The sequence below is a fragment of the Megalops cyprinoides genome, chromosome 23 (genome assembly GCF_013368585.1).
Source record: "Megalops cyprinoides isolate fMegCyp1 chromosome 23, fMegCyp1.pri, whole genome shotgun sequence".
Classification (NCBI taxonomy): Eukaryota; Metazoa; Chordata; class Actinopteri; order Elopiformes; family Megalopidae; genus Megalops; species Megalops cyprinoides.
Window position 1 is genome coordinate 13,925,729 of NC_050605.1, and position 25,365 is coordinate 13,951,093.

Consider the following 25,365-nt stretch of genomic DNA (forward strand, 5'->3'; position numbering starts at 1 on the left):
ACCAGGGGTCATTTTTTAAGTTGTTTGTTTTTTTATCTGGCTTTGTAAATAAAAGTAATTTATATGTTTGTAAGAAATCAATGTGCAGCCTCTTTTGTGAACGAGTGCAGGTTTTTGCTGCAGTGAGCAAGCATTGGTCAGCAGCAGTAGGTAGAGAGAAGTTGTGTGCACTGGCAACCAACAGTGGATGTTGTTATTCTCTCTGGATAAAAGACTAGACTTAGCAGAAGCTGTGTGGTTGTTCTTGCTTTTTTTTTTTTTTAAGGGGGGCTTACAGCAGTACAGCTACAACGTCCTTTCCCTGGCCTTAAACCAAGTTACCTGCTGCTGTATTCCAGCCTGGCTGGTTACCCTGACATAATGAGAACTAAGAGGATTATCCTCAACTGTGCATCGAGAGAAACCAGGCCTCGTGTTCACTGTGGACAGAGTCCAGCTCGGAAAGTGTGCATGTTCTAGATGTTCTCTGGATGTTCAAGTTAGAGTTAATGTCCAGACCAATCCAGATCAATTAACCAGGTTGAAACATTTCACACCTTTCATATTTCCTAACACATTTGTGCAGCTGGACTGGGGCAATCGAGATTAAATTGGTTGCTCAGCGCTCAGATTCAGGCTGTAAACGGCACCGTCATGCACGTCATGTTCACCATGTTGAGAAATTGTTTGCTCTGAAGTGGAACCACCCACATGTCCTCAGTGGAGAGAAACTACTCACTTTTACTTTGTGGTGCTGAGATTGTACAATATGTGCAAAGTCGACCAGACTTTCATGTTTGAATCACCAAGCTTCTCCACCACACAAATCAACTTGAAGTTGAGCTTGAAAACCTTGTGGCTTGATAAAGGTGAACTGTGAAGCTCAGACCATCACAAACAAGGACAACAGCAACTGGTAGAATCTGCAATTAAGACACAGTGGATGACATAAATGTTATATACAGTCACTTAAAGTTGCTATGTATTGTAAGGTGGAGGCATCCTAACTATATACACCTTCAAGCCATTTGAATAAACGACATCCATTTTATGTGACCACGGTACATAAAATGAACATTATGGAATAAACCACTTTGTACTCTTTGTACTTTGTACTGGAATACATAAAGTAGCTGGGGCAGCGTGTGTGAAAAACCTGAGGCTTTGTTATTCCACTGATGTTCCAAAAGAATCAAACTTGGGTGCAACACAGTAAAGTTAAAAGAATCTTTTACTTATAAGGATAAAAAACTAAGATCTACATCATTCTAACCTCAATATCTTTCAAATCAAATCAAATTTTAGTAACATTTGCTCAGGTGATGTTTTTCTTCATCCTTGCACTTTTTATCTTTGTTTTAATGTGTTAGTCAAAGTTAAGGGAAACTGAGTTATTCTTAGACCGGATCTGTGCCTGAGTCTGAAGTTCCTACCATTGCTTCATTCTCACTGTTCACAGTTAGGTGCAGAGGAATGTACCAGCTGTGTCAGCTGTGGGCTGTTAAAAATGTCTGTGTTTGCTTTGAATTTCTGCAGGTGTACCTGATTCCGGACTCATTCAGAGGTCATGTCAGAGGTCAACTGTCCCTTACTCCCTCCCTCTATTTCATTTGTTAAAAGTATGACAGCGAAGCTCTAAATTTAGATTTTTTGTGCATGCATTCTATTTACATTTGTCCTAGTGGAGGCTAACTTGAAAAGGGGAAATTATGCCATTTCTTGTAATAACCTCCTTTGTAACTCAGTCAGGAAATCTGAATGGCAGTTTTTATTCCTGTAATGTTTCTAAGTAAGGAATGAAATAAGTTATGAAATGAAATGATACAAATGTCTTCTTTTTTCAGAAAATGCACAGGAAAATATCCTGATTTGTTTTTCCACAGCATCACAATAAATGCTCCATGTTCAGTATCATTTTGGCCAGTCTTGGCCTGTGCTGAAGTTCACCCAGAGTGTGCGTATTCATATTATTCATAATAATATTATAAAAGTGCAGGCTGCACTGACCTAGAGCTAAAACTGAGCTGATGGAGACACCCCTAGTTTGAGACAGTCTGAACAGAATCTGGGATGTGCTAAAGACCATTTATATTTTTCTTCAGCCTGTAGGTAAAAAAGAAGGATGAGAATACCCTGAGGAAGCTGCTACAGTGAGAAGTTTATTTCACTGTCAGAATGCTTAATGCTCAGTATAGGGCACATTGGTTTATTTATTTACTTTAAATTAAATATGACATGTACATATGCTAGGTCTTGCATGGTTAAGTGCCAATCTGAAGTGTCCAGCTAAAGTTTTTAGCTGCCTGGGATCTCAGAATGAACCTGGAACCTTCAGATTACAGTCCAAGGTCCGGTAAAGTCAGTCCATACCGTAAAACACAGAAAGCTGAAATGATAACTTGCACTGAACTCAGAACAGGCAGAGGTTTCCTGAGGTGTTACAAACACAAAAGGGGCCTTGTGTAACGCTGAATAGGAAACACCAGATGAATAACCGTGACCACTGTCTGAGTCAGGTGGTTCTTGGACAGAGTGATGCTCAACGATACCACTTTGGCTCACCCCAGACAACTGTAAGTGAATATGATTCTGTTCTGTTTTAAATATATTTAAGAACTACATCAGTGCTACCAACATATCCGGGTAAACTGAACCCTAGACTTTGGAAGAGTTAATTCATTTTTCTTTTTTCTCAACACACATACTGCATAGTGTGCTTTGCAGAGGTTGCAAGATTCTTTTTTCCACTTTTGGACCGGTTCTGTACTGTTCAGGCAGAAGCGGATGTGGCTAACAGGAAGGAGAGGCAGGAGATACTGCTGAGACACCTATGGAACGTGCCTGCCCACCTGCTTCCTAGCTATAATAGATTAAGTTCAAACAGACTGACCTCTTTAAGTCAACTACCCTAGTTACCTGCAGGGTAGTTAGTTACTACCCTAGTTGCCCTGCAGGGTAAATTCATCTCTTACGTTTGTGTTGTTTTCCAGCAAAAGGTTTTTTTTTTTTTGCACTGTGCTTTCCAATTCAGTGTGGTGGGCACTGTTACCCTAATGTTAACATGACTGGAAAACATTCTCAAAGTACTTTGGAAAGTTGGAAAGTGCCAGATCTACTTTGCAGTTTGGTGAAGAACCTGGCTTAGATGCTTTTATAAAGTGAGACAGGCAACAGATATTAATTTTAATTGATTAAGTGATTCCTGGATCAATGGCGGAGCATCTTGCTTTCACTAGAAACAAAAAGAATGTCCTTCTGTGTGCAACAACAACTTCAACATGTCAATGAATCCAGAGAGGTATTCATTTCAACAGCAATTCCCTCTTCTTATGATAATGGATTAATGCTTACCCTTTGGCTAATTGTCTGAGCGGTAGCAGTGACCACCTATTGTTATGGTTTCTTAGGGGGGAAGGGCAGGGAAAGGGAAAGGGATTAAAGTCCCTCCAGAAGAAAATTCCACAAACACTACCAAAGCCCCTATTTTGGTAAGGACTGGATTGAAATTCATACGTGAGACGCAGCACAAAACAATATGCCTTTGATACCCTACCCCCATCACAAATGCCAAAAGAAGCCCCAAAATTGTATAGGTTACCTTAAACATATACATTTTTTTCAGTGTACATTTTCCAATATACCTTTTTTATTCTTTATCACAGATTTTTTAGACAGTAAATGAGGAGCATGACTTATTGTAAGACCATGTAATAAGGAAGTTGTTCAAATTGTATTCAAGCACCTTTGCTTAGTGTCATTCAACTGTGTTATTTGTACGGGGCGTGTCCGATAAGTGCACTCCACTTTTTATGACGTCGCCGCCGAATATTCGATAAAACCAGATCCAGTGACGCAGCATAAATCTGTCACACCAATTGTTTATGGTTATCGTAGCAGCTATCCTTAAATTTCAAATCACGTGTCTGCCTTCAGATTTCTGTAACGTGCAGTATACAGTCTTAGCACTTTATCCCATGTGCAAGGGGATTGCGGTATCATAGCAACCAAATTAAACAGTACCTGCAAAAGGAACAACATGGCGACTCCACGTGAGGAAGAAGCTTCCAGCTGTCGCGAAAAACACTAGCAAATTATATGGCGTCAAATTGGTACCATTAGTTTTGAGCTGAAGAGTTTCGTCCACTAGTTAGCTGAATAGTGTGATCTTCCTCGTAAAACGTTTTAAGTGCTCTTCCTGCTTAACGGAAAAAAAATTAACCGCGTCATATTTGGTCAAATAATTAGTCTATCTAGTCTAGATAAACTGGTATAGATCTGTCTATTCTTTGCTTGCTAGATCTCGCTAGTTTAAAAAATGCATTTAGCTAGCTGGAAATCTCACTGTGTCAGGCTTTGAAACTTCGGCAATCATTTTGTAGCTTAGTGTTACATGAAGAAAATATGACCCACCACTGAAGGAGGAAGAACGCAAATAAAGTTGGGTCCGTCTGCACAATTTTTGCAACTTCTAGTTCGCTAGCTCGCTATCCAGGTGTAGCAAATAAATATAACCAACGTAAAGAAGTTTCTCGGTAGCGTATCTCTCCAACATTCAGGGTTAACGGTGGCCAGCTACTTCAGTAGGGACAAGGGAAACGCTCATGTGTGCCCATCGGGACTTGGGCATCATTCGCAGGTATAAACCAGCATACAGAGAATTTACCTTACACCGATAACTAGCAGGTAGTTAACCTGCTTTACGTGTGAATATATATGTGAGCATGTCGTAGTGGACCTTAATGTTTGAAAAACACTGAATAAATGAAACTAAACTCCTAGAAGGAGTGTTGTGTAATTCCAAAATAAATAAGTAGACAAAAAATGTAACGAACTGAAACATGAACGGAGAACAACGGACCACATAAAAGAGTTGTGAGAGAGTGATGATATGTTATTATTATTATTATTATTATTATTATTATTAGTAGTAGTAGTAGTAGTAGTAGTACATTAAGGGTAAGGGTCAATCTGTCTTAAATAGACTCTAACATAACGCACTTGCATTTTTTTTTGAAAGCTGGCACAAGCTTTTGCTGTTGGAATTGCGAATTGTTGAAAACAGTTTTAATTCACCTTGAATTCAATTTTAAATATGCTTAATTCTAATATTTATGATTGTATTTTTTGCCATTTTGTTCCTTTTCTGGTGGTCATTAAGATGCAGTCTTTTTTGATCTATGCAAACTGCAGTCACAATCTTAATGTCATATCAAAACTCTGAGTGCCCTAATACATTTTTTTTTTCTCTTTTATAGGTTTGATTCAAATTTATAAACAGCTTATGTTTTATTCATAGTATTCATATTTTAGTAAGTACCATTTTTAATTTTGTTAAAAGTTTGGTACGTTATTCTGTTGGACCTGGTAATTTTAGAGGTATTGTCCATTGTATGATGTGAGGACTTATGCACTGAGAACTTAGGTTGCAGTCCTAATGTGTGACGCTCAACACAAGCTTATATACATGGTAAGTTCTCCTGTTGATGTTAAAGGTGTCGCCCTCATCCATATTTTATTCTATTGTGACAAAGTACCTGATGTCTTTAAAAGCTACTTTTTCACAGGCTTTCATAGTTCGGAGGCTTCTTTTTGTCACTGGGACATGTGTGTAACTTTTGAATTCCTCTTACTGTTTTAGCATCACAGAATTTGCCCTTAAGCTTTTTACATTTACATTTTACATGTTCCTAGTCTGTCACTGTGGAGGCCATGAATGTTGTGATGGTAAAGTCTCTTTTCTTTAAGTAGTTGTCTTTGTGTCATCATTTGTTGTGAACCCACTGAAATCCTACTTTTGCTGCTGTTCTCCAAGCAGTTCCCCAAAGTCAATTTCATGCATTTTTGCTATGATATGTGGCAGAGAAAGGTCCCTCTGTCAGGATGCCAAAACCCTCTTTGTGGTTTGTACAGTTTACAAGCTACAGGTGAAGATCTGTAATTAATTATCTTGGAATGTTAAGTTTGCTTGGGCTTCCACCGCTGGCCCATAAAAAAGACAGCATTTAAAGATATCAAGGGTTTTGTCACAGTGGAATCTGATGAAAAATTGTGCCTTGGCTGTATGCTGGAGGTGTTCAAAATCTCAGTGATTGCCATCAGCTTCAGGTAAAAGTTCCTTCGATCCAGCTGAATCAGGTCAGTCAATTTTATACCAGCTGTAGTAGTCCCAAATGAAAATGGTTTGCACAGTCTAGCAAACTGGTTTACTTACTGAATTTCTCCTTCATAATCACTGATCAATGACTTGGCAATTAATTCTTGATAAAGAGAGGAATTCTTAAAATATGTTTCAATTTCAACGTGTTTGTAATCACATTCAAAAGCAAGCTATAGTTAAGGGCCCAAGGTTCCAGTCGTTGAATGCTGTACAGTATATTGGCTCATAGCATTGGCACTGTTGACTCATAGACTCCCCATTGTCCCAATGCCCAAGCAAATTCTGATGACCTTGTCATGGCCAGATTTATTTTTAAAACACACTTCCCACATTGCCAGATATCTCACTAATTAAATAAATACATTCTGAATTTTAAGAGGTTCTTACTTCAAATGTGTTTATCTCTGGCTCGACTTCCTCTTTATTTGTGACAGTACATTTTAGCTACAAATCAGGAGCATATTGTAGCTAGCTGTCTAGCAAGGTAGCTTACTGCTGCTTATTGGCAGAAAAATGATAATTGAGAATCCAAACCAGAAACCACTGCCAAGGACACACAGGTCTGTTGTTAGTTGACTGTTTAAGATTGAAATCTGGATTCTAGAATGGGCTGTTTTGCCACTGGTAATATGAAAAACTGAACATTTCTAAAACTTATATTTTAAGACATAATACTGTCCCATGTCTTGAATAGCCTTGAAAACCAGCAGTGCCTAATACCTTGGACAATAGGTGCCATTTTGAATGCTTTGCTAACCCAATCAGCTGTTTGTGTGACAAGTGTGATGCAAGGTTTGTTTGAAAAGCACAGTGGTGCACATTTATTGAGCTACTCTAGCTCTACTACTGGCATGAGGTCAACCTTTGACCTCTTGATGAAATGTCCAACATGCATTGATGTATTCTTAATGTATATATTATCCCTAAAACATGTTTTAATAAAGCAGTAAATTTCAATAAATTATTTTTTCTCTAGTGTACATGTTCTTACAATGAAATGTAATGGAATAATGTAAATGTAGGCCTATGAAGACTACACCTTGGCTAGCCACTGTAGCACTACATCAAGACTGTTTATTGTAATGATTAATAATGATTGATTTTATTGACTTAACTCACTGCAGGTAATATTTTTGATAAGCATTACAGATCGTTATAGATGTAGTAATCATCAAATTAAAAAGAAATGATGTGGTCTCTTGCCTGGAGTACTTCTGTAAGAAGTCATATTGCAGTACTCATTATTTTAGTACATTATTATTTTGATGTTGTCATAATGATGCTGAAGGATGGTAGATTGTTGTTGAATTTTCTCCCTGCACACTAACAACAGTGTACATGTTATTCATGTGTCTACAGTGGAAATACTACTGTATGACACTAGCAATGATAATAACAGTATAATGTATAGTTATATATGCACACATTTTATTATTTTTAAATAAAATGGTTGAAATAAGTAATAAAGCAAGGTAATCTCATCGTTCAGTCTCCAATTATATAGTTTGCTTATGGTCACTGTTTGTAATTGTGATTCTGTTATATCATATGGTATTAGAGCTAAAACACAAGGAGAAATTTTATCCATGTTTGCTTTAAAATCCATTTTAATATTGACCAAAAAACAACTTTTAAAGTTCTGTGAGTCATCATATATTTGTATGATGTTGTGTATCAGGCTTTGTGTATCAATCTCTCACTTGTCCTAAATATCTTAAATGTCCTTTTAAAAAAATGTGTTAGAAATTCCTGGTTGGGTATCGTACTGGTGTAGGTCCACAGTGTGAAATTAGTTGGCACATACCCAAACAAAATATTTTCTGAACTCTTCTATCTCTTTCTTAAAAATAATATGGTACAATCTCATCATACTCATTGCTTTTTTGTACTAAAGACAAGAGGCATGTGAGGCCACACAGACAGTGCTCGTAACTTGTGACACTGATATAGCTTGTTCCATTTAGCTTTCACCTCAAGGTTATGGTATCTCTGTACGCAGACAGAAGTCATTAATAGCAAAGGGGGCTCGATCCAGATGGGTTTAAATAGAAGACGTTCACTGAAAGCATTTCCACCAAGTCAGTTCTCCAAATTTAATGCCATCCATGTCGTTCCACAGCTGGTGGAGGGCCTGAGTTAGAGGAGAGTTGTCACCCTGCAAGATTTGGAACGTTAGTGGGAGTGGTGGAGGGAAATGTAGCCAGTGGAAACTGAAGACAGAGAAAGTGGGAGTGGGAGCAGGAAGGCGGGGAGAATTTGTATGGAGAAGCTTTGTGTGTGTGTGTGTGTGTGTGGGTGGGTGGAACCAGACTGGTCCTAGAACCTAAGTGCCATTGGAAATGGGTTGGGATAGTCATTTTAAGAGGGATGGGGATGAATAACTGCATGTGTGTGTTAAGTGTATTGTGATAAGCAGTGTTGTGGCATTAAAAAAAGTCACTGGGGTTGGTAGCAGAGGGAGTGAGATAAAGAAAAAGAATACATTTTCAAGTGAAGAATGGATATAATAATGAATAGAAATGAATAACAACTGCATGAAGTTCGGACTGATCCTAGTAAACAAACATACATGCAGAGATTTTACATTTTTTTATTCTTGGAACATGCTTGTGTGGATTGAATATGGTTAAACTCAAGGACTAAATCTCCAACATGTTACATCATATCAGAGAAAAAAGTGGTTGACACCAGCATAATGGAAATCCATGATAATGATCATGTAATCTGTTCAAGATTCTCTTAGAAAAGAAAATTGTATTTGCACGAGTCTTTTTTACAGTGCACTGACATTTGACACCAACAGCTACATTAGATGAGATATTGTAATGCCCTATGTATAGCCTACCTTTGATGAAATGTATACTTAAAAGGCAATTTAATTAAAATTCATTATAATAAATCAAATTTATGAGATAATGTCCTCTGTAACAAATAGCCTCAGATCGCTAAATAAGATATGCAAATCCAAATGTAATTTCACTATAATTCTATTTTCATTTAATTTCAATATACAGACAGCTCCATTTGCACAAAATACGAAATGATTCTGTCAATGAATTCAGAAGCATGCGTTCACATAGGGAGAGTTACTGAGAAAGGGGACGTGAACAACAGAGACGCGGACTACCTTTCTATCATGTTTGGGAATGATTGATAACTCGCTGTGACTAGACAACACCAGCATGTCGGTATGCATCAATTAAGCGACGTTAACTGAGCAATTATGGATCTATATATTCAGGGAACTATTCAGCTTTTGGCGCATATTCATATCAAGTATGACTGTTGTTTACTCTTATATTAGCCTACCTAATGAGTTAATTATTATCCGATGAGCTACGTAAATTGTTGTTTCCAAAAGTGTTCTTAACGCGAAAATCCTAAGGTCCTAAGAGATCACATTTGCCAGGTAATGTGGATATCAATATTTGTAACACCAATTTTATGTTACATAAGATAACTTCAATAAAAGAATAGAAAACTTTTAGTTTCGTGTGTTCTGTCTAAAAATTAAAAAGTAACTGTTACATTCATATATTAACTTATATTTTATTATTACAAACAATGCACATTGTTTTAGATAAATTAAGAAAAAAAAAACGTTTGACCATGCTGAAAAACTCACAGGTAAAAAAAAATCTTTTACATGCGCTTAAGTAAAACACTTAAAAGTGCACGACGCTTTACTTTGGAACGATGGGGAAAAACGAGAGTAGTTAATGCAAAATGTCTAAAACAAATAAAACAAAAACAGGAATAAACAGTGGTGATAGAATTTTAAATAATGGACTTAATGTTGCAAATGCATAAATACATGTTAAATTATAGTTGCGTTCAGCCTCAGACCCAAACTGTTCTTTACAAGTTAATCCAATACAAAATTAAAGTAATACAGCACTTAATGTAACAGACGATATGGCTTCTATTACTGGAACTATCATCTACGTCAACAAGAAGATAGTGGGACAAAACATTTTTTTCGCTTTAATTGGCGTTTCACGTTGGAGTCCATTGATTGGGAAAGAATATGTGTGCGCTTCGTAAAAGAAACGGCTTTAAAACTGGCAGCAGCTGCCCATGTTCGCGGGGGGTCAGCTGCCCCTTGCCCAACCCTCCAAAGTGGCAACGACATTGGCATTCACATTGCTGTAGACTCGAACAAGTACTGCACCTTTGCGCAGCAGCCGCTCTTCAGCTGAGAGGTCTCCCTCTCAGTGCACAAAGGCAGCTGCTGAAGAAACAGTTCCAGTACGAGAGCGAGCGAGCCGGTGCTGAGAGGCGTAATAAACAATCTCCAGCTCCAGACACCACTCGGAGAAACCACTCGGTCGTAACCCGTGGTTTCGCGCTGTTAAACCGGATTTCAGTCCTTCTTTGAACAGCACACAGGTAAGAACTTAACGAAAGACAATCGGAACCGATATGGAAGTGAAAGCGTGGGCCCGGAGTCGAGTTAAAAGCGAGCCGATGGCTTGCTTCTGCTTCCCGAACGTGGTTGTTTTTTTGTGCAGAAAATGGCGTCATCGCTCTCTTGTGTTCTGGCTGTACAAGGAGGGGAAACGCATTAGTTTATAAAGCTGAAAGTGACCTTTAATGTTGTGTTTCAAGGCCGCCAATTCGGACAAAGTAGTCGATTGACGCTCCCATACATCTTTTATGGATATAATGCGACTTCGTGTTCAAATGTAGACGGTGGGAAGACGCGCAAAGCCGGAAGGGTCACCGGTCCTGTGCGCCAAGCAGCTTCTTGGAAAAGGTGGCACAGAGCCGCAAAGCGCAGCATTTTACAGTTCGAATAACGGTCGTTTTGGAGTGGTTCTGGATCGCCACATGGATTTTTTTCGCTGAGATATTTCGTTATATTCTACTTGTCGACAAATCATAGCCTAGCAGTTTGTTTTTATGGAAATATATGACATGTTCTTTGTATATCCTTTCTTTGGTTGAGCCCGCTTTTACGCCGCACTCCCTGCCATGCAGCAATCTGTAAAAGGGGCCTCTCTTTTACGGTTTGAAAGGTGCGTTTTGTACTTGGCTTTTCCTTTGATCAAGTTAATCTCGTCTTTTGTGGTCCAAAATAGGGCGTTTTGGGGCTGACAATATAACCGTGTAAAGGAGATTTCAGGGGATAATGGGGCGATGCAAATCGTGCCATGAGAACGGTAAACTGCTTTGCGCTTTGGATTGCAGATTGCCAACGAAGAAAGACTCAAAATAAATTCTTATTTGGGCAACCGGGGTGTAGTTAACACAAAAACCAGTATCTACAGCTGCGCAACGCTGGTACTGCTTTGCGCATATCGACAGCTGCTCAATTAGCTAACTACTATCCCTTTGCATCTGTATTTTTTCGCTGGTTAACCTACTAAATAGTTGGATACGCTTTGGAGAAAGGAGTATAATAGTATTCATGGGGTCCTTTATCCGAGTGGCTGTAGTCTTGGAATTCAGTTCGAAGTTTCAGGCGCCTTGGCTGCTGCATCTTCTCCCGTCGTCAGCCATTACGTGCCTGCGTCCCAACAGAATGTAGCCAAGTATTTTCAGCGACCAGATTCGTGCGAGCGAGGTCACTCTCCCGCACTGCAATCCAGTGGACCGAAAGTAGGCTTTTTTGTAAGTGTCAGTCGACTTACTCGGTGAGGATCAGCACATAAAATTAAAATAATAATAATAAAAAAATAAGGAAGGTAAGTCAAGCTATGCTCTCGGAAAGCCGCGTTCGTAACGTGTGCACCACTGAGTTTTGGAAACGGAATTGTTATGCAAGTGATCTCCACGAGAAGAGGTTATCTAACGACCTGTCCGTTTTATGTTTGTAAATGTATGAGGATGTTGGTTTTAGCTAGCTAGTAAGGCCGAACTAGCTAAACGTTTTGACATGTAAAGATTATGTGACATTTGCGTCAAACACCATGGTTCCTGCATAGCTGGAGAATGGTGAGGAGCTGTAAGTGGAAATGTGGTTACGGCAACCTTCGGAGCGCAAATCCGAACGCAGAAATAAATATGCTGACAAGTGGAGTGCGTCAGCGTCGGTAATATTATCAATATGGTTTGATAGAGAGCCACATAGAGAACTAATTAAAGTGTTACTGAATTAGCTAGCATCAACGCTAGCCGCCACAGTTCGCCAAAAGCTGCAACCATGCATTTCGAGACATACATTGCTACATGGCAAACATACGGCCCGGGGAGATGCCTGATTCATGTAGTTTATTGTACGTCGATTCATATATTAATTTGATGAGTCACGTTTACGTGATCTGGATATGACATGGATATATTACACTTTCTGGAAAGTGGACGGGGACACCGTATCCTTTGTAGACTGGAGCAGACTACACGGGGGTAGTTCGACCACGTGCATGGCAGAAACGGCTAGTGCAGTCAACCAAAATGCTGAGATTCAGGGGGCTTTGTTTTAATTCAGTTGTTACGCTAGTCTCATTTTATTGCAGCTTTTCACCGATTCGTTCACTTTAATTAATTTAATCTGACGTGCTTGTTTTTTTGAAAATACATCGCACTATTAGCCACGAAAAAGGCTCATGGCATTCGCAATACACTACTCCGCGAAGCACATCCGTGAAGACTTCCACGCTTGGCCCTGTGCACCGTCTCTTTGGTTTGCAAATAGTTCAGGAATGGTAGAGAAAGTAGTTTATTTTTCGTTGTGATAAACGCTTTTCTTGTCATTTTTAAAAGCCTTCCTCCGATGTAACTTGTTTGTTTAAAACGTTATTTGGCCAAAAGTTTTGCCTTGTTGATGCAGTGGCAGGGTATGTTGTTTCTCGAAGTGCACTTCGTCTTGGAGAGCCCTGCAGAGTGAGATTAAGTAATTGGATCACGATAATACCAATAGTAAATACATCTTTTTCTAATTTTTCTTTTTCTGCTTCTTACTGTGTAACCTTGCCTCAGGGCAAATGTTTTGATAAAGGAGTAAGCTGTTACCTGTTGCATAATAAAGTTGCGGTTTTAGAGCTAAATATTTGGGAGAATGCTTCTGTCTACACACCAAACACATACTGGTGTGCACCTATGTTGCTGGATATTGTTATTGTACTGTAGCAATAGGGTAAAATATCTGCCATCAGTGGGGCAGGTCACATGCTTCTCCACATGGTCTGTTGTGTACAGAAGTGACACTCCCACCATGGAGTGAGCGAGCTGAAGCTGTGTTTTTTTTATTGCTGTGGGATGGAGTAACTTGAGACAAATAAAACCTGGGACACCAGCAGAGATGTGCAGGTGCAGAGAGCCAGGAAACCCCATCACTAAGACTTGCACCTGAAGTAAAAGTGTGTTGTAGGCCAGTGTTAAGTGCCAAAAGACAAGTATTTTGTGTGTTTGAAAATAAGCAAGTAAACAAGCCTGAAACCTTTTATTTTAGAGGATAAAAAAATCAATGGCTGTGATCAGTTGTGTGAATCCCAAAATACTGTTTACATGAATAGTGTGCCATTCATCAGGTGAGCATAAAATTTTCAGTTTGGTAAGTGTGGTGTTCATTTCACCACCTCTCAGTGAGGGTATGACTGCCCTCTTCTGCAGCACCAACAGCCTGCACTCTGACTGACCGGCCCTGATCAGATGCCGTATTTATTACCGATTCTTGTTGAAACAGGAGAAAGGTGTAGCATTTAATCTCAGACATGTGGCTCTATTTTCCTTCATGAATCATAGTGAGTGTTTGATTAGTGAAATTTATATTATATTATATGATATTATTTATTTTAGGATTATTGTTTCATGTTTGTTTCCTTGGTCATGTACAGTTTTGCTTGGCATGTGGCGGAAAGAGCGAATAGCTTTGTGAAAGTAGGCCCAAAGTCCCTTTGTGAATCACTTACGAAATGAAATCAAAGTCTATCAGACAATTCATTCAGTAATCCACATCAAGAACTACACACAATCTTGAGGAGAAATAGCTGCAATACTGAATGAAAAATGAACTGTCAGATGGCATCAGACGTTTTGTGACATAATCTGGGATGCTCACTCTTTGTCCAGTATTCCCCTTCATAACATTTCAGGATATTGTACTCTCATGTTATAGACACCAATGAAAGGCAACTCTATCTGCACTTTATATGCACGGTGTGCACGTAGTTGGTGCCATCAGTAAAGCACTTTTGGCTTGACATCCTGTTTGGACACCGTTCCTTTGTGTTAATGACAAGTCAGCATTGTTGCTGTTCCAAACTGAAGTTACTGAACGCATTCCTTTGGGAATTGATGCACCTGCAGAGAACTTCCTGACAGACCTGTATAGACAGTGTGTATTGGCACTGGCATTCCCAGCTCCTTTAGAGGAGAAGATTCAATGGGTTTTCTTTCAAAACAAACTTCAGACACTGTCAGTATCTTTATTAGCAGTTTAGCAGTTCTACACGTATGATGTTGTATTGCATCATAAACTTGCAAAGCATATTACATTATATTATTATGGGTATAAATAAATTGCCCATAAATTGCTCACATTACAAGTGTAGCTTAAACCTAGCTTAAGACCTAAATCATGATCTTGTCAACACCATATAATAACCTTATAACCCCCTACTGGTTTGAAAACCATTACCTAAGTGCATCATAGGTCTCTTTGCCTGTGATGCACTAGGCAGCTTCTGGGAGGTAGTGGATTTTCTCTCTGACTGTCAAACTTTGTATGTTTCCTCCTGATTGTTGACCTTTCACCTCTAATGGTTGTAGTGCTTCATGGGATTCTCTCTGAGAGATTGTTTTTCTCAGGGGGCCTGAGACCTGTTGAATGTGCAGGTTTGTTTGGAAAATTGTCAGGATAATAGAATAAGGTCCATCATCAGCTGAAGAAGCCTATTTTTAGACGGTTAATTGCAAAGTGGTCAGTTTAATCAAAAAGATGGTTCACATCATTATTTCCTGCAGTCAATTAGCATGTTATACTTTCCCCCCATAAAACATCAAAGGGGTTATTTCTCAGTATCTCAATTCAGAACTGCTAAAGAAATGCAGTGCCATTCAAAAGTTGTACTGTGTGTGGTGTTATCTGTAGTTTTACATGAACACAGACCAGCCACAATTTTGGGATGGCCTTAAAGTCACTTGGCAGCATCCCCACATTGACTTTACATTACGTTACATTATTGGCATTTAGCTATATGCTCTTATTCAGAGCATAGGTTCATAGGTTACAATTTTTTATATGTTACCCTTTTATACAGCTGGACATTTACTGAGGCAATTCTGGGTTAAATACCTTGCCCAAGGGTGCAACAGTAGTGCCCCAGTGAGGAATCGAACTGGCAACCTTTTGGATACGGGTTCTGCTCTTTACGTTGTTACACTGCCATCGACTTATGGTTTGACATCCCCAACAGACACAGTTACACCTTAAAAAAATGTACAGATGGATGTACAGATGTCTGCTCACCTTTTCCACCTCACCTTTCTCACTCTTGCAAACCAGAGACCTGTGCAACTGCTAGCTCGCTAGCTTAGTGGAAAAATGGCCCAGGTTGACATATGTCAGCATGTTCCTGTATTGTTTTGTCTGTTATGTTAGAAAATAGATAGGTGCAAGCAAGTGTAAAAAATACCCCAGCGGGAATGAAACCAGGACAACCGGTCTTCCACACAGCCAATGTCTGGCTGGACATGTTCAGTGTTTAACATTTAGATCAGTTGTACTTCCGGGAGATTGCACTATTACTTGGTGTTGTGCCAGCCTGCTTCCTCCTGCATCTGTTCCATAAATACGCCTACGTCTGTAAAAACCCCGAGTAACCACTTCCTGGTCGCATGGAGTGCTAGGTAGTCCTCTGTGCCTGGAGTGACTGGCTTTCAACCACACCTGAACTTCAGCTAGCATTTGAGTGGAAATGGCATTTTAGCATGTTTACGTGCAGCAGGATACATGTGAGGGGAAATGAGGCATTTCTGGTATGATGCTGTTATTAGGAGGAGTGTAACCTGAGCGTGTCTGATGTATTATTATTATTATTATACTTTTTTTTTTTAACGACCACCACAAAAGACATTACTCTTAGAGTGACCGCAGGTGAAGTCATGGACTCTTCAGGGGGAAAAAAGCTGAGATGTTTCAACATGTCTCAGCTTGGTCCTGTCGTTACAGCAGGCCTCTGTATTCCTCATCTTACTTGGAGGTATTTAGTGTGGTGTAAGGGGCTAGAGTTCTTCTTTCAGAAAGATGGTAGGAAAAAGTCAGGGTTTCCTGGGTTTTTGGTTCCAAGTGGAAAAGCGGCGAGTACTTCGAGATCTTCTTTACATTTATTAAAGCTCAGAAAAGTCAACAAGGGCTACATCTATAATATGCTTCCCTGACAGCCTGCAGTGCTTCAAATATGATTATGTTCAGATTCATAAGGGTTGCCAGTGCTACTTTCTGGTCAGTCTTGCCTATAAAGTCATTTTCAGAAGTGATTTCTCATGTTTTCCCTGGAACTTCAGTTGCTTGCCAGTGAAAGGTTTCAGAAAATTTTCAGAACAATTTAAAGATGGAAATTGTTTTGAATACATATTTTATATTGTATAGTATTTTTGCCATTACAAGTCCATCAAGCTGCTATTATGCTACATTTTACAGTTTCCATGGTGTGACCCTCTTTACTCTAAAAATTGTTGTACTTATTTACTTTAAAAATTCATTGCGTTTTGGGGAAAATTGCCTGCCATATTTTCTTAGTTCTCTGTGTGACCTTCTGTTGGTTGATGAAGTCTGAATGCAAAACCTCCAGAGTGCTACCTGCTGAAGTTCATGTAGTGTGACTGAGGCCAGTAATATGTTCTTCTCTGTCCATTTCTTAAACCTCTGTTGTCTGGTGTGAAGATGATGTTGACCTGATTTCCTGTGTGTAAAATGGAATCCTGAACCAAGACTCTGTCTGTAACCGTGGAAACGCACAGTGTGTAAAAGAAGTGTTCGTCAGGATTCCATCATGTTCAACTCTGGGTCACACCAATAGCCTTTTGTGTTCAGAAAGTGGTGTTTTTAGTAAAAGAACAGCAGCTCAAGATTTTTCTGGCTGGATTTCCAAAGAAAACAATAACAAAATGTGTCAGTTGATTGAAAGTTTTTTTTTTTTCCCTGATAGTTGATTCATTCTTAGATGATTCAGATAGTTGTTGTTTTGTAGTATCATGAGTGTGTTTGGAAATTGCAAAACACAAGTTCCTTTTGTTGGTTCTGGTGGGGTTTACATTTGTAACTTGCTGGCAAGGTAGCGCTGATAGTTAGTTATAATTTACAGTTATACTTACTGAATGTTTGTGCTGATATTATATGTTGATTTTCTGACTTGTTTGGAATTTGCATTGTTCCTTGAATATTACCAACCAAATTACCTGCATTACTAATGCAAAACCATCACCCCAGATACAGCTCTGTGTGTCTTCCTTGGCTGTAGTGCAGTAAGAACAGAAAGACACTGAAGTAGCTAGCTGCATAAGTTAGGTATATGTTAGCAAAATCACTGAAGGGTCAATCTGTTTAATTGATTAAAGCTTTAATCCCTAACAGCTTTTGTGTGTCTGTATGTCTGATCTCTTTTCGCCCTGTGGAAGAGAACAGAACCTCACCACCTGATCTGAGATCTGTGTCTCAGAGGATAGAAAGAGGTAAAGGAAGGGGAGTACTGTATGATCATCTCTCTCCCTCCCTCAGACATATCTGCTCCTCCCACATTCATTTGCTTCCCCTGTCACCTTCTCCTCATGCACATAAATCTAAGAGGGCAACCGGATGCCACCAGAACGGGGCGCTGTAGGACAGTGCTCTGTTGCTGTAGGACTAGTGGAGCATGCAAATGTTAACAGCAGCACAACACTGTACATTACATTACAAGATTTACATCTGTACCTGATGCCTTTACTTAGTCCAGATTGCACAGGTTACTTTTTTACGCATATCTATTTATGCAGCTTGGTATTTACTGAAGCAATTTGGGATTAGTGCCTTGCTCGAGGGTACAACAACAGCTCTGCATTTGGACCACCCTCCGGGTGCAAGTTCATGTGAACCCCGATTGCATGCTGATGCAGGTGACACCTCAATAGCATTTGTGTTCGCCCACCCGGAGGTCTACTGAAAATACCAGAAGGAATGAAAAATAGAGAATAAAAATAGAATCTTTTTTTTCCCCCCCAAGTCTTTGAAGACTGTAAAGCAAATCCCCTTTGAGAGAATGGCCCTCAATGGGCAACTTCGTCTGAATGAGTCCAGCAGCAGGAACGCGGCCTGTTCTTGTTTTAGGTTCCTATTGAAGGGTGGGTGGCATGAAGCGGCTCCCTGCTTCACCCCGAAACCAAACAGCAGTTCACTCAGGACCGAGTGAACCACAAGCACAGGAAAGGGTGTTTTTCCAGCCACACAGCGTTACAGTTGCCTGTAGCTATAGCCACAGGGTACTGTTCCTCTGCCAGTCTGCAGGGTTGAATCTATCAGGATGGTAATAGAGATATGATTTATTCATACCTTTTGGTATTTTTTATGCTGTATTTGTAGTATCACAGGGCGAGTGTTGTGCATTGTTTAAGGAAGTGAATGTGTAACCAGAAGGTTCAGTGCCCAAGTTGGTGTTTCTTGAACTGAATTGCATAAGGAGATATCCAACTGTTTATATAGATAATATGCACCAATGTAAGCTGTGTAATTGATTCTGTATTTAGGTTTGCCTCAGAAGTATATAAATGGCCACAGAACTGCTTGTGTCAACAGAAGGTGGTAAAGACTTGAAATTATAAAGGCAATATACTCAGCCTTTGAATATGAACATTCAAGGATGTTATAGCTGACAAGCCAAAGTGGCAGGCTTGGTGAGAACGTCATCACGTCTGTCATAAAGAGCGCGCACACTACGAGCAAACGAGAAGTCAGCTCAGTAATGATCGCACGGTTATGATGATCATGCCGTGCGCACAAGAGACTGGTATTTAGCTTGATGTAATGTGACTAATCCTTGAGCAGCTTGTAGGAGAAATGGTGCTGAGAACGCAATGTGCCATTGGACAATAGCTGTGTGGAAACAGGAACTGCAGTGCTGGCAGATTTGTCACAAAACATTGGGCAGCCCTTGAATTATTTTTCTGTTTGGATGCTCATGACAAACAAATGGTCTGTCTCCCCTGACCGTAGTGCCCACTCAGGACGGCGAAAGGGGTGAGAGCAGCTGGCTAAAAAGCCATGTTAGGCCCGTGTAGTGGCCCTGTGGCTCCATTTTTTACGCGACATGGAGCTGAGCATGCAGGCAAACCCGCTGTCCTCTGAGGTGAGCCAAGGTCCCTTGCCTGATAAGATGCCCCTTGTGCATCAAAGAAAGGAGCAGACCCTTGTAGCACCGGAGACAGTCAAGTGTGAAGAAACTGCTGAAATTGAATATTTGTCTCCCTCTAGTGTTCAGTGCTTGTAAGAGAGAAGCCTTTGAACTTTTGTATATGCACTTTATTTGTGTGTTTTTACACACCCTCATACTGTGCCTAGCTTCATTAGGATGAAACAGGCAAATTTGCTGATCACATGAGAACGTGTGGGATTCTGGGAAAATTTTTACTAATCTGTCGAATTGCTTAAAATGGCAACTGTGCTGTCTGTTATGTAGTCCAGCTGCACTCTCATTTATATTGAGGGTGGTTTCAGCATGGAAGTGAACCACATGTGCAGTAATGGCTTTTTAATCAAAAGACCACATGTTAAAGCAGAGTTCAGAAGCATAGATAGGCTAAGGGAGGGTTATGTAAAAGTCAGTGGTGGGGTTGTCTGATGCACCTGCTGTTTTTCCAGGGGCACTTGGCACTGGGAGCCCAGCAGAGGGCAGCATGGAGAAACCGCACTCTGCTCTGAGGAAGACCTCTCACTTCCTACGCAATCAGGTACACGAGCACATTCTCTCACTGAAGTCACCTCTGAGTGAGGCTGTGACTTACAGATAAGCTCTCTCAATGAAGTCACCTCTTAGGTAGCTTTTAAGTTGCTGGAGCTCTCTCACTGAAGTTACCTCTTGGTTACAACATGAATTACAAAAGTTGCAGGAGTGCTTTCTCTGTAAGAATTCATGCTTGTTAGATATCTTACAGGTGAGATGCACTTCAGTCAATTGTGGCTTATTAGACAGTAAACAATGATCACAATGTACAGGTACTCTGGACAGCACAAGTCAGGTCAAATACCGTGAGCAGCAGGGTCCCACTCAGAGGTCAGATCACTTCACCCCTGTGTTCAGTGGCTGTCCTTTTTGCTGTATTAATGTGTGTTTATGTCTGGAGTGGAGGTGGGGGTGGGGGGTGTTTTGTTCATTTCTTCCCCCCCCCCCCCCCCCCGAATCCATCGGTGTCATAACTCAGGAGGGAGGAAGGGCGGGGTAGGGTGATTTTTCTCCAAGGGTGATGGGAGGAATCAATGAATATGCAGACAAAGGACTTGTGAGTCAGTGCTGAGTCCCTTATCTCTCACTGCCTCTCTGAACAGCAAGGTTGAAGTGTCACCCCATGCTGGCGGACACAGTTTGGGACCCATTTCAGGGTTCGCACAAGGTGCTTAAAATGCTTAACAAGCTTGAAATTGATGGCCATAAATTTAAGTACTGGAATACCCAGAGAAACATACACTATATGGACAAAAGTATTCAGATGCCTGACCATTACACCAACAGGGACTGTAATGACATTGTATTCAAATACATATACTTTAATGTGGAGTTGGTCCCCCGTTTGCAGCTATAACAGCTTCCACTCTTCTTGGAAGGCTTTCTACAAGATTTTGGTGTCTTTATAGTCCTTGCTTTGTGCACTGGGGCACAGTCATGTTGGAATAGAAAAGGGCCTTCCCCAAACTGTTGCCACAAAGTTGGAAGCATGCTGAAGCATTAAGATCGCCCTTCACTGGAGATAAGGGGCCTAGCCCAAACCCCGAAAAACAGGTGTGGCCAAATACTTTTGTCCAGATAGTGTACTTATTTCATGAAGTGCTTGAAAAGGTCCTTAAAACTAAAATGATCTAGTCTCAAGTTAACATTGTACAAAGACTGTTGTGTGTGAGAATTTCCTCACAATTCATTCATTAAAATCAGAATTGATTGTGCTTTTTCTCTAGCTGTTGCATTCATGCATGTGACGTGCACCAATGCATGGGTGCATGTAATGTCTAAACACCCCAAATTAAAGTAGTATATTGTTTGTCCGTGAACATATTGGCTACCAGGACCTTTCCAGTAAACAGTTCACATGGAAAGGTGTAGCCTAACAAAAGTAAATTCTTTGGTTGGCAACTAATAACATGCCTATTAATTATTAGCCATAGCTAGCTACCTAGCAAACAGCTCTGTGTTTCAAAGTTACTGTTTTTGCTTGCTGATGCAACTGATCATTTAAAACTAGAGAGTGCATTGCTAGATGCAGTAGCTTTAGAATGTCATTAAAAGAAGAGAAACGGAGGTTGCAGCATTAGTACGTTCATGATACCAACCATAGGAGTTTGACCGTTACTGTATGTACACGGTTTGTTTCTGTGGCCGTGGGTATGGACCAGCACCCTTTCCTATTATCAGCAAGGTTTTGTGCATTGTATGTGCATTATATCGTTTTACTTTTACTTACTTTTTTATTTTACAGCTTTTATTATTATGTCAACGCCAGTACACAAATATCATTAAAGGAAGTCCACACATGCAGTTTTTAAGCAGTTGTCAATCATTTTTTTTATAGTTAAGAACATCACAAAGAAAGAACATGGTTCTTTGGGAATGGGAATCATGCTTGACTGAGCTTTGTGATGAAAGAAGATTGTACACTTATTTCAAGTTTGAGCTGCATTTTTGTGCTAGTTGAAGGTTGAGAATTAGAGAACTTGATACACAATAGAAAAAAGAATGCCGATAAAATATGGTGTAGTGTTAGAACTGTTTTCATATAAACACACTGTGATGCTTTTAGAGAAAAAAACACACGTTTGAATTACTTGTTTTGTGCGAGGTCATTGAAAATGGGGAAATAGTGCTTGAAAATATACTTGAAAGTCCTTGAATTTAATTTCATGGTGTTTGTATGAACCCTGCCATTGAATGGACAATAGAAACCAGTACAAGCAGGCTGTTTCTGATAAGAATAATGACCTTCCTTTTATTAATGTTGCTCCTGCACAACACCACAATGCCTCCCCTCGTTTGAAGCACGGCAGAGTGGGGAGGGGTCGAGCTCTGACGTGTGGAATGTGACTCTGTGTCCCACTGTCTCTGGTTCAGCACCCCAGCAAGGGGGACTGGGAGGTGGAGGAGGCCAAACCCAAAATGCAGAGGACCCCGACAAAGGACAAATACTGCCAGACAGAGCACCATCACCATGGATGCTGTGAGCCAGGTACAGGCAGTCCAGACGCATCCCCAAAGACCACAGGTAGGCTCCCTTCTCCAAGTCCACTGTCTTGTCTGCGTGCACGCCTCAGAGCGACAGGTAACTCTGACGGACAACCACTTGCTTTAAATGCAACCTCAGCTCAGTGGGTTTTTGAGCGGTGTGTGACTCATGGGAGTGACTTTATTTCTCTAACGCAAAACACAAAATGGAGTGTTACTGGTGAGTTCTTGTGGGCGTTTGCCTTGAGAGAGGGTCGATCATGGCCTGGACTTTAGCAATAAGCCACCAAAGCAATACAAGAAAATGACATTTACCACAGAAGCCTTGGGAACTATAAAAATGTAATATTTGATAAAATGTTTTTTATTGAAAAAGATGTGAACAGACTTTTTAAAATATGACTTGTATGCATATCTTTTATTCCCCTCATAGGTGTATATAAGCGTATATATCTGTTGAAAATATATAGTCACATGTGGGCCTGCTGCCATGAGCTCTGGGCATCCCCCACTGAAAATAACAGCAATGATTATCAGTTCCTCTCTTTCTTGTACACCTGTACAAAGTTTTTTTTTTTTTTATCTTAGGCATATGAAAATTCCCAACAGTGAAACCATTCACTGATAAGTCAGTATGCCAAAACATTTTAATTTTATAGTCTCATCTTTATGAGAAGTACTTTGTGTGAATCTTTTACAGATATAGTTGGAATGGAAAGTGAGTTGCAGCTTACATCTGAAATGAATGTAGTGTTCTAGAACAATCTTAAGATTGCCTTGTCATCAAAAGTGTCATTCTCTCATCCTTTTAAAGCCTTCACACTATGATACCGCTGAAATGACCTGAAAGGTCAGAGGTCAGAGGGGATTACAGGAAATTCCTCTGCCAACTTGCATTATCCTGGATGCAGTGGGGAGGAGCGGGCTTTTTGACCTCTCTAGCAGGCCAAGCACCCCCACACACACAAATGGACGAGCAAAGAGACCTCTCTGCCTATTATTGCCCCATCTCTATTCAGCACAAACACTCCCGTCATGTGACCTGTTGTCAGAGTTGAATAGGCTGGAAAGACAGACGTCCTTGTTCCTCACTCCATGTTCCAGCCAATATGGCCTCCACAGAGTGACTGAAAAGTGGTAGAGGAAGTACATGCTGGCCTATATCAGGTTTTGACAAAAGAGCACAAATGGGAGCTGTCAAGGAGCTAAGATCTGCATAAGGCTTATAGAAAGACATTAAGGTCAGTCATGTGAAAAGTAGATCTTTGAAAAACAGCCTTTTTTGATGGTACCCTGCTCTTTGCCTATCTGCCCGGTACACGGGCTACAAAATTGCTTCAAATTTCATGTGTAGTATTGCGATGCATTTTGGATTCTGTGCTCTACTGACTGATGTATGGTAGTAGGATTGGCCTCCGTTGCCTAGTCAGATTTCCCACGTTGACTTGTGGTAGGGCTTGAATAGTGTTATGCTCACACTCATTGGTCTGTGAGTGGTGTTAGCCTGGTCTGACACTGCTGTTCATTCAACTTGAATGGATACACTTATGCTCTATTGTGCTGGAAGTCGCTATGGATAAGAGTGTCCGCTAAATGAATGTAATGTAACGTAAGTCCAATAGAGATACAGAATCCACGGTGGGCTGTGGAGGACACAGTAGACGTTATACTCCTTCCTCAGCAGAGAGAAAAATGAACAAACTGTACATAAACTGCAAGTGCTTACCTCTTCAGTCATTTGATTTGATACAGAGCTTTTAATAGAAACAGTGCACATCAAACAGTATTATATTAAAATGTTAAATTAGGTATATAAATCTTTTGGTCTTCAGGGGATGAACAGTAGAAGAAGTCATTTCTAACGCTCAGCAGTTGCTTGCTGGCCGCATAATGTGAAGCAACACAGGCAGATTTGGTGTGCGTTGTATCGACTGCTTGGTGTAGCGTGGGGTAGTCTTTTTAGTGTGCCCTTCAGTGTACTGTGTAGCACAGAGAGTGTAGCTACAGCTAATACGTGCAAGTGGTTTAGAGGCCCAGAGTGCCTCTGGCTTTGTTCACATAAAGGGAGGGGTTGATTAACTGAGGATCGTGTGGCAGCGGATGAGTCTGGCTCTATATTTAGCCTGGCCCTGTGAATACATCGAGGGATGTGTAGCAGTGTGCGCACACCGAGTGTCTCGGAGGAATTGCCGTTTGAGCCAGGAGAGGGTTAAATGCGCAGTAGACAGTAGGCAGCTTGGCTGATTGGTTGCACTTTGTCCCCTGGCCGGAGGGAGACCCGCAGAGACCTGCCCCCTCTCATTAGACACGTCCCGCGCTGAGGGGTGGGGGGGAGGGGCTCGGAGGGGCGGGGTATAGAGGGGGGCCTGAGATGACCCTGCCTGCTTCTCAGACATGTCCCGTGCAAACACACAAGCACAGATTTACAGAAACTCAAACATTCATGAACCTTAACTACACAAACACACAGATAAAGGCATATGGAAAGATATTCTCAGTAATATATTTATACATTCAGATGCATGTGCTGACAGGTACACCAAGGTGGACAGTGGCACAGGCACAGTGACACAGTGCTGCTGCTCCCTCCTGGGGGGCTCATGGGACAGGAAGCACCCTCTTATATGCCAGAAGAACTGCCAGATCTTCAACTCCTCAGAATGCAGTGCAGCCAGATGGCCTCTAGGGGCAGTAACAGTGCTTAGGGAAACTGAAAGTCAGGTTGTGATCATACTTGTCACAGTTAGAGGACATTTTTCTAGACTGTGTACATTGCAGTGTAATCATTTCAACACCACCACTGGCATAGAGAACAGATATATGCTATTAAGCAGCATTTGCTTGGGGAGTAGAATTTAGGAAGTTGTAGCTCTGGCTGCATGCAAA

General features: G+C 40.6%; 1 protein-coding gene across 3 annotated transcripts in view; it reads left to right on the forward strand.

Annotated features, from left to right (window-relative positions):
- Nucleotides 1-10,268: 10,268 nt before the first annotated feature.
- Nucleotides 10,269-25,365, forward strand: part of znf800a (zinc finger protein 800a) — a 29,629-nt gene continuing 14,532 nt past the window's right edge. For 2 of the 3 annotated variants that reach the window (XM_036517469.1, XM_036517470.1), the window contains exons 1-3: nt 10,269-10,525; nt 19,914-20,002; nt 22,369-22,519. In XM_036517469.1, coding sequence (XP_036373362.1) covers nt 19,949-20,002; nt 22,369-22,519 — 205 coding nt within the window. In that variant the 5' untranslated portion in view covers nt 10,269-10,525; nt 19,914-19,948. The remainder of the gene's footprint in view (nt 10,526-19,913; nt 20,003-22,368; nt 22,520-25,365) is intronic. The other variant, XM_036517471.1, reaches the window with a different exon arrangement.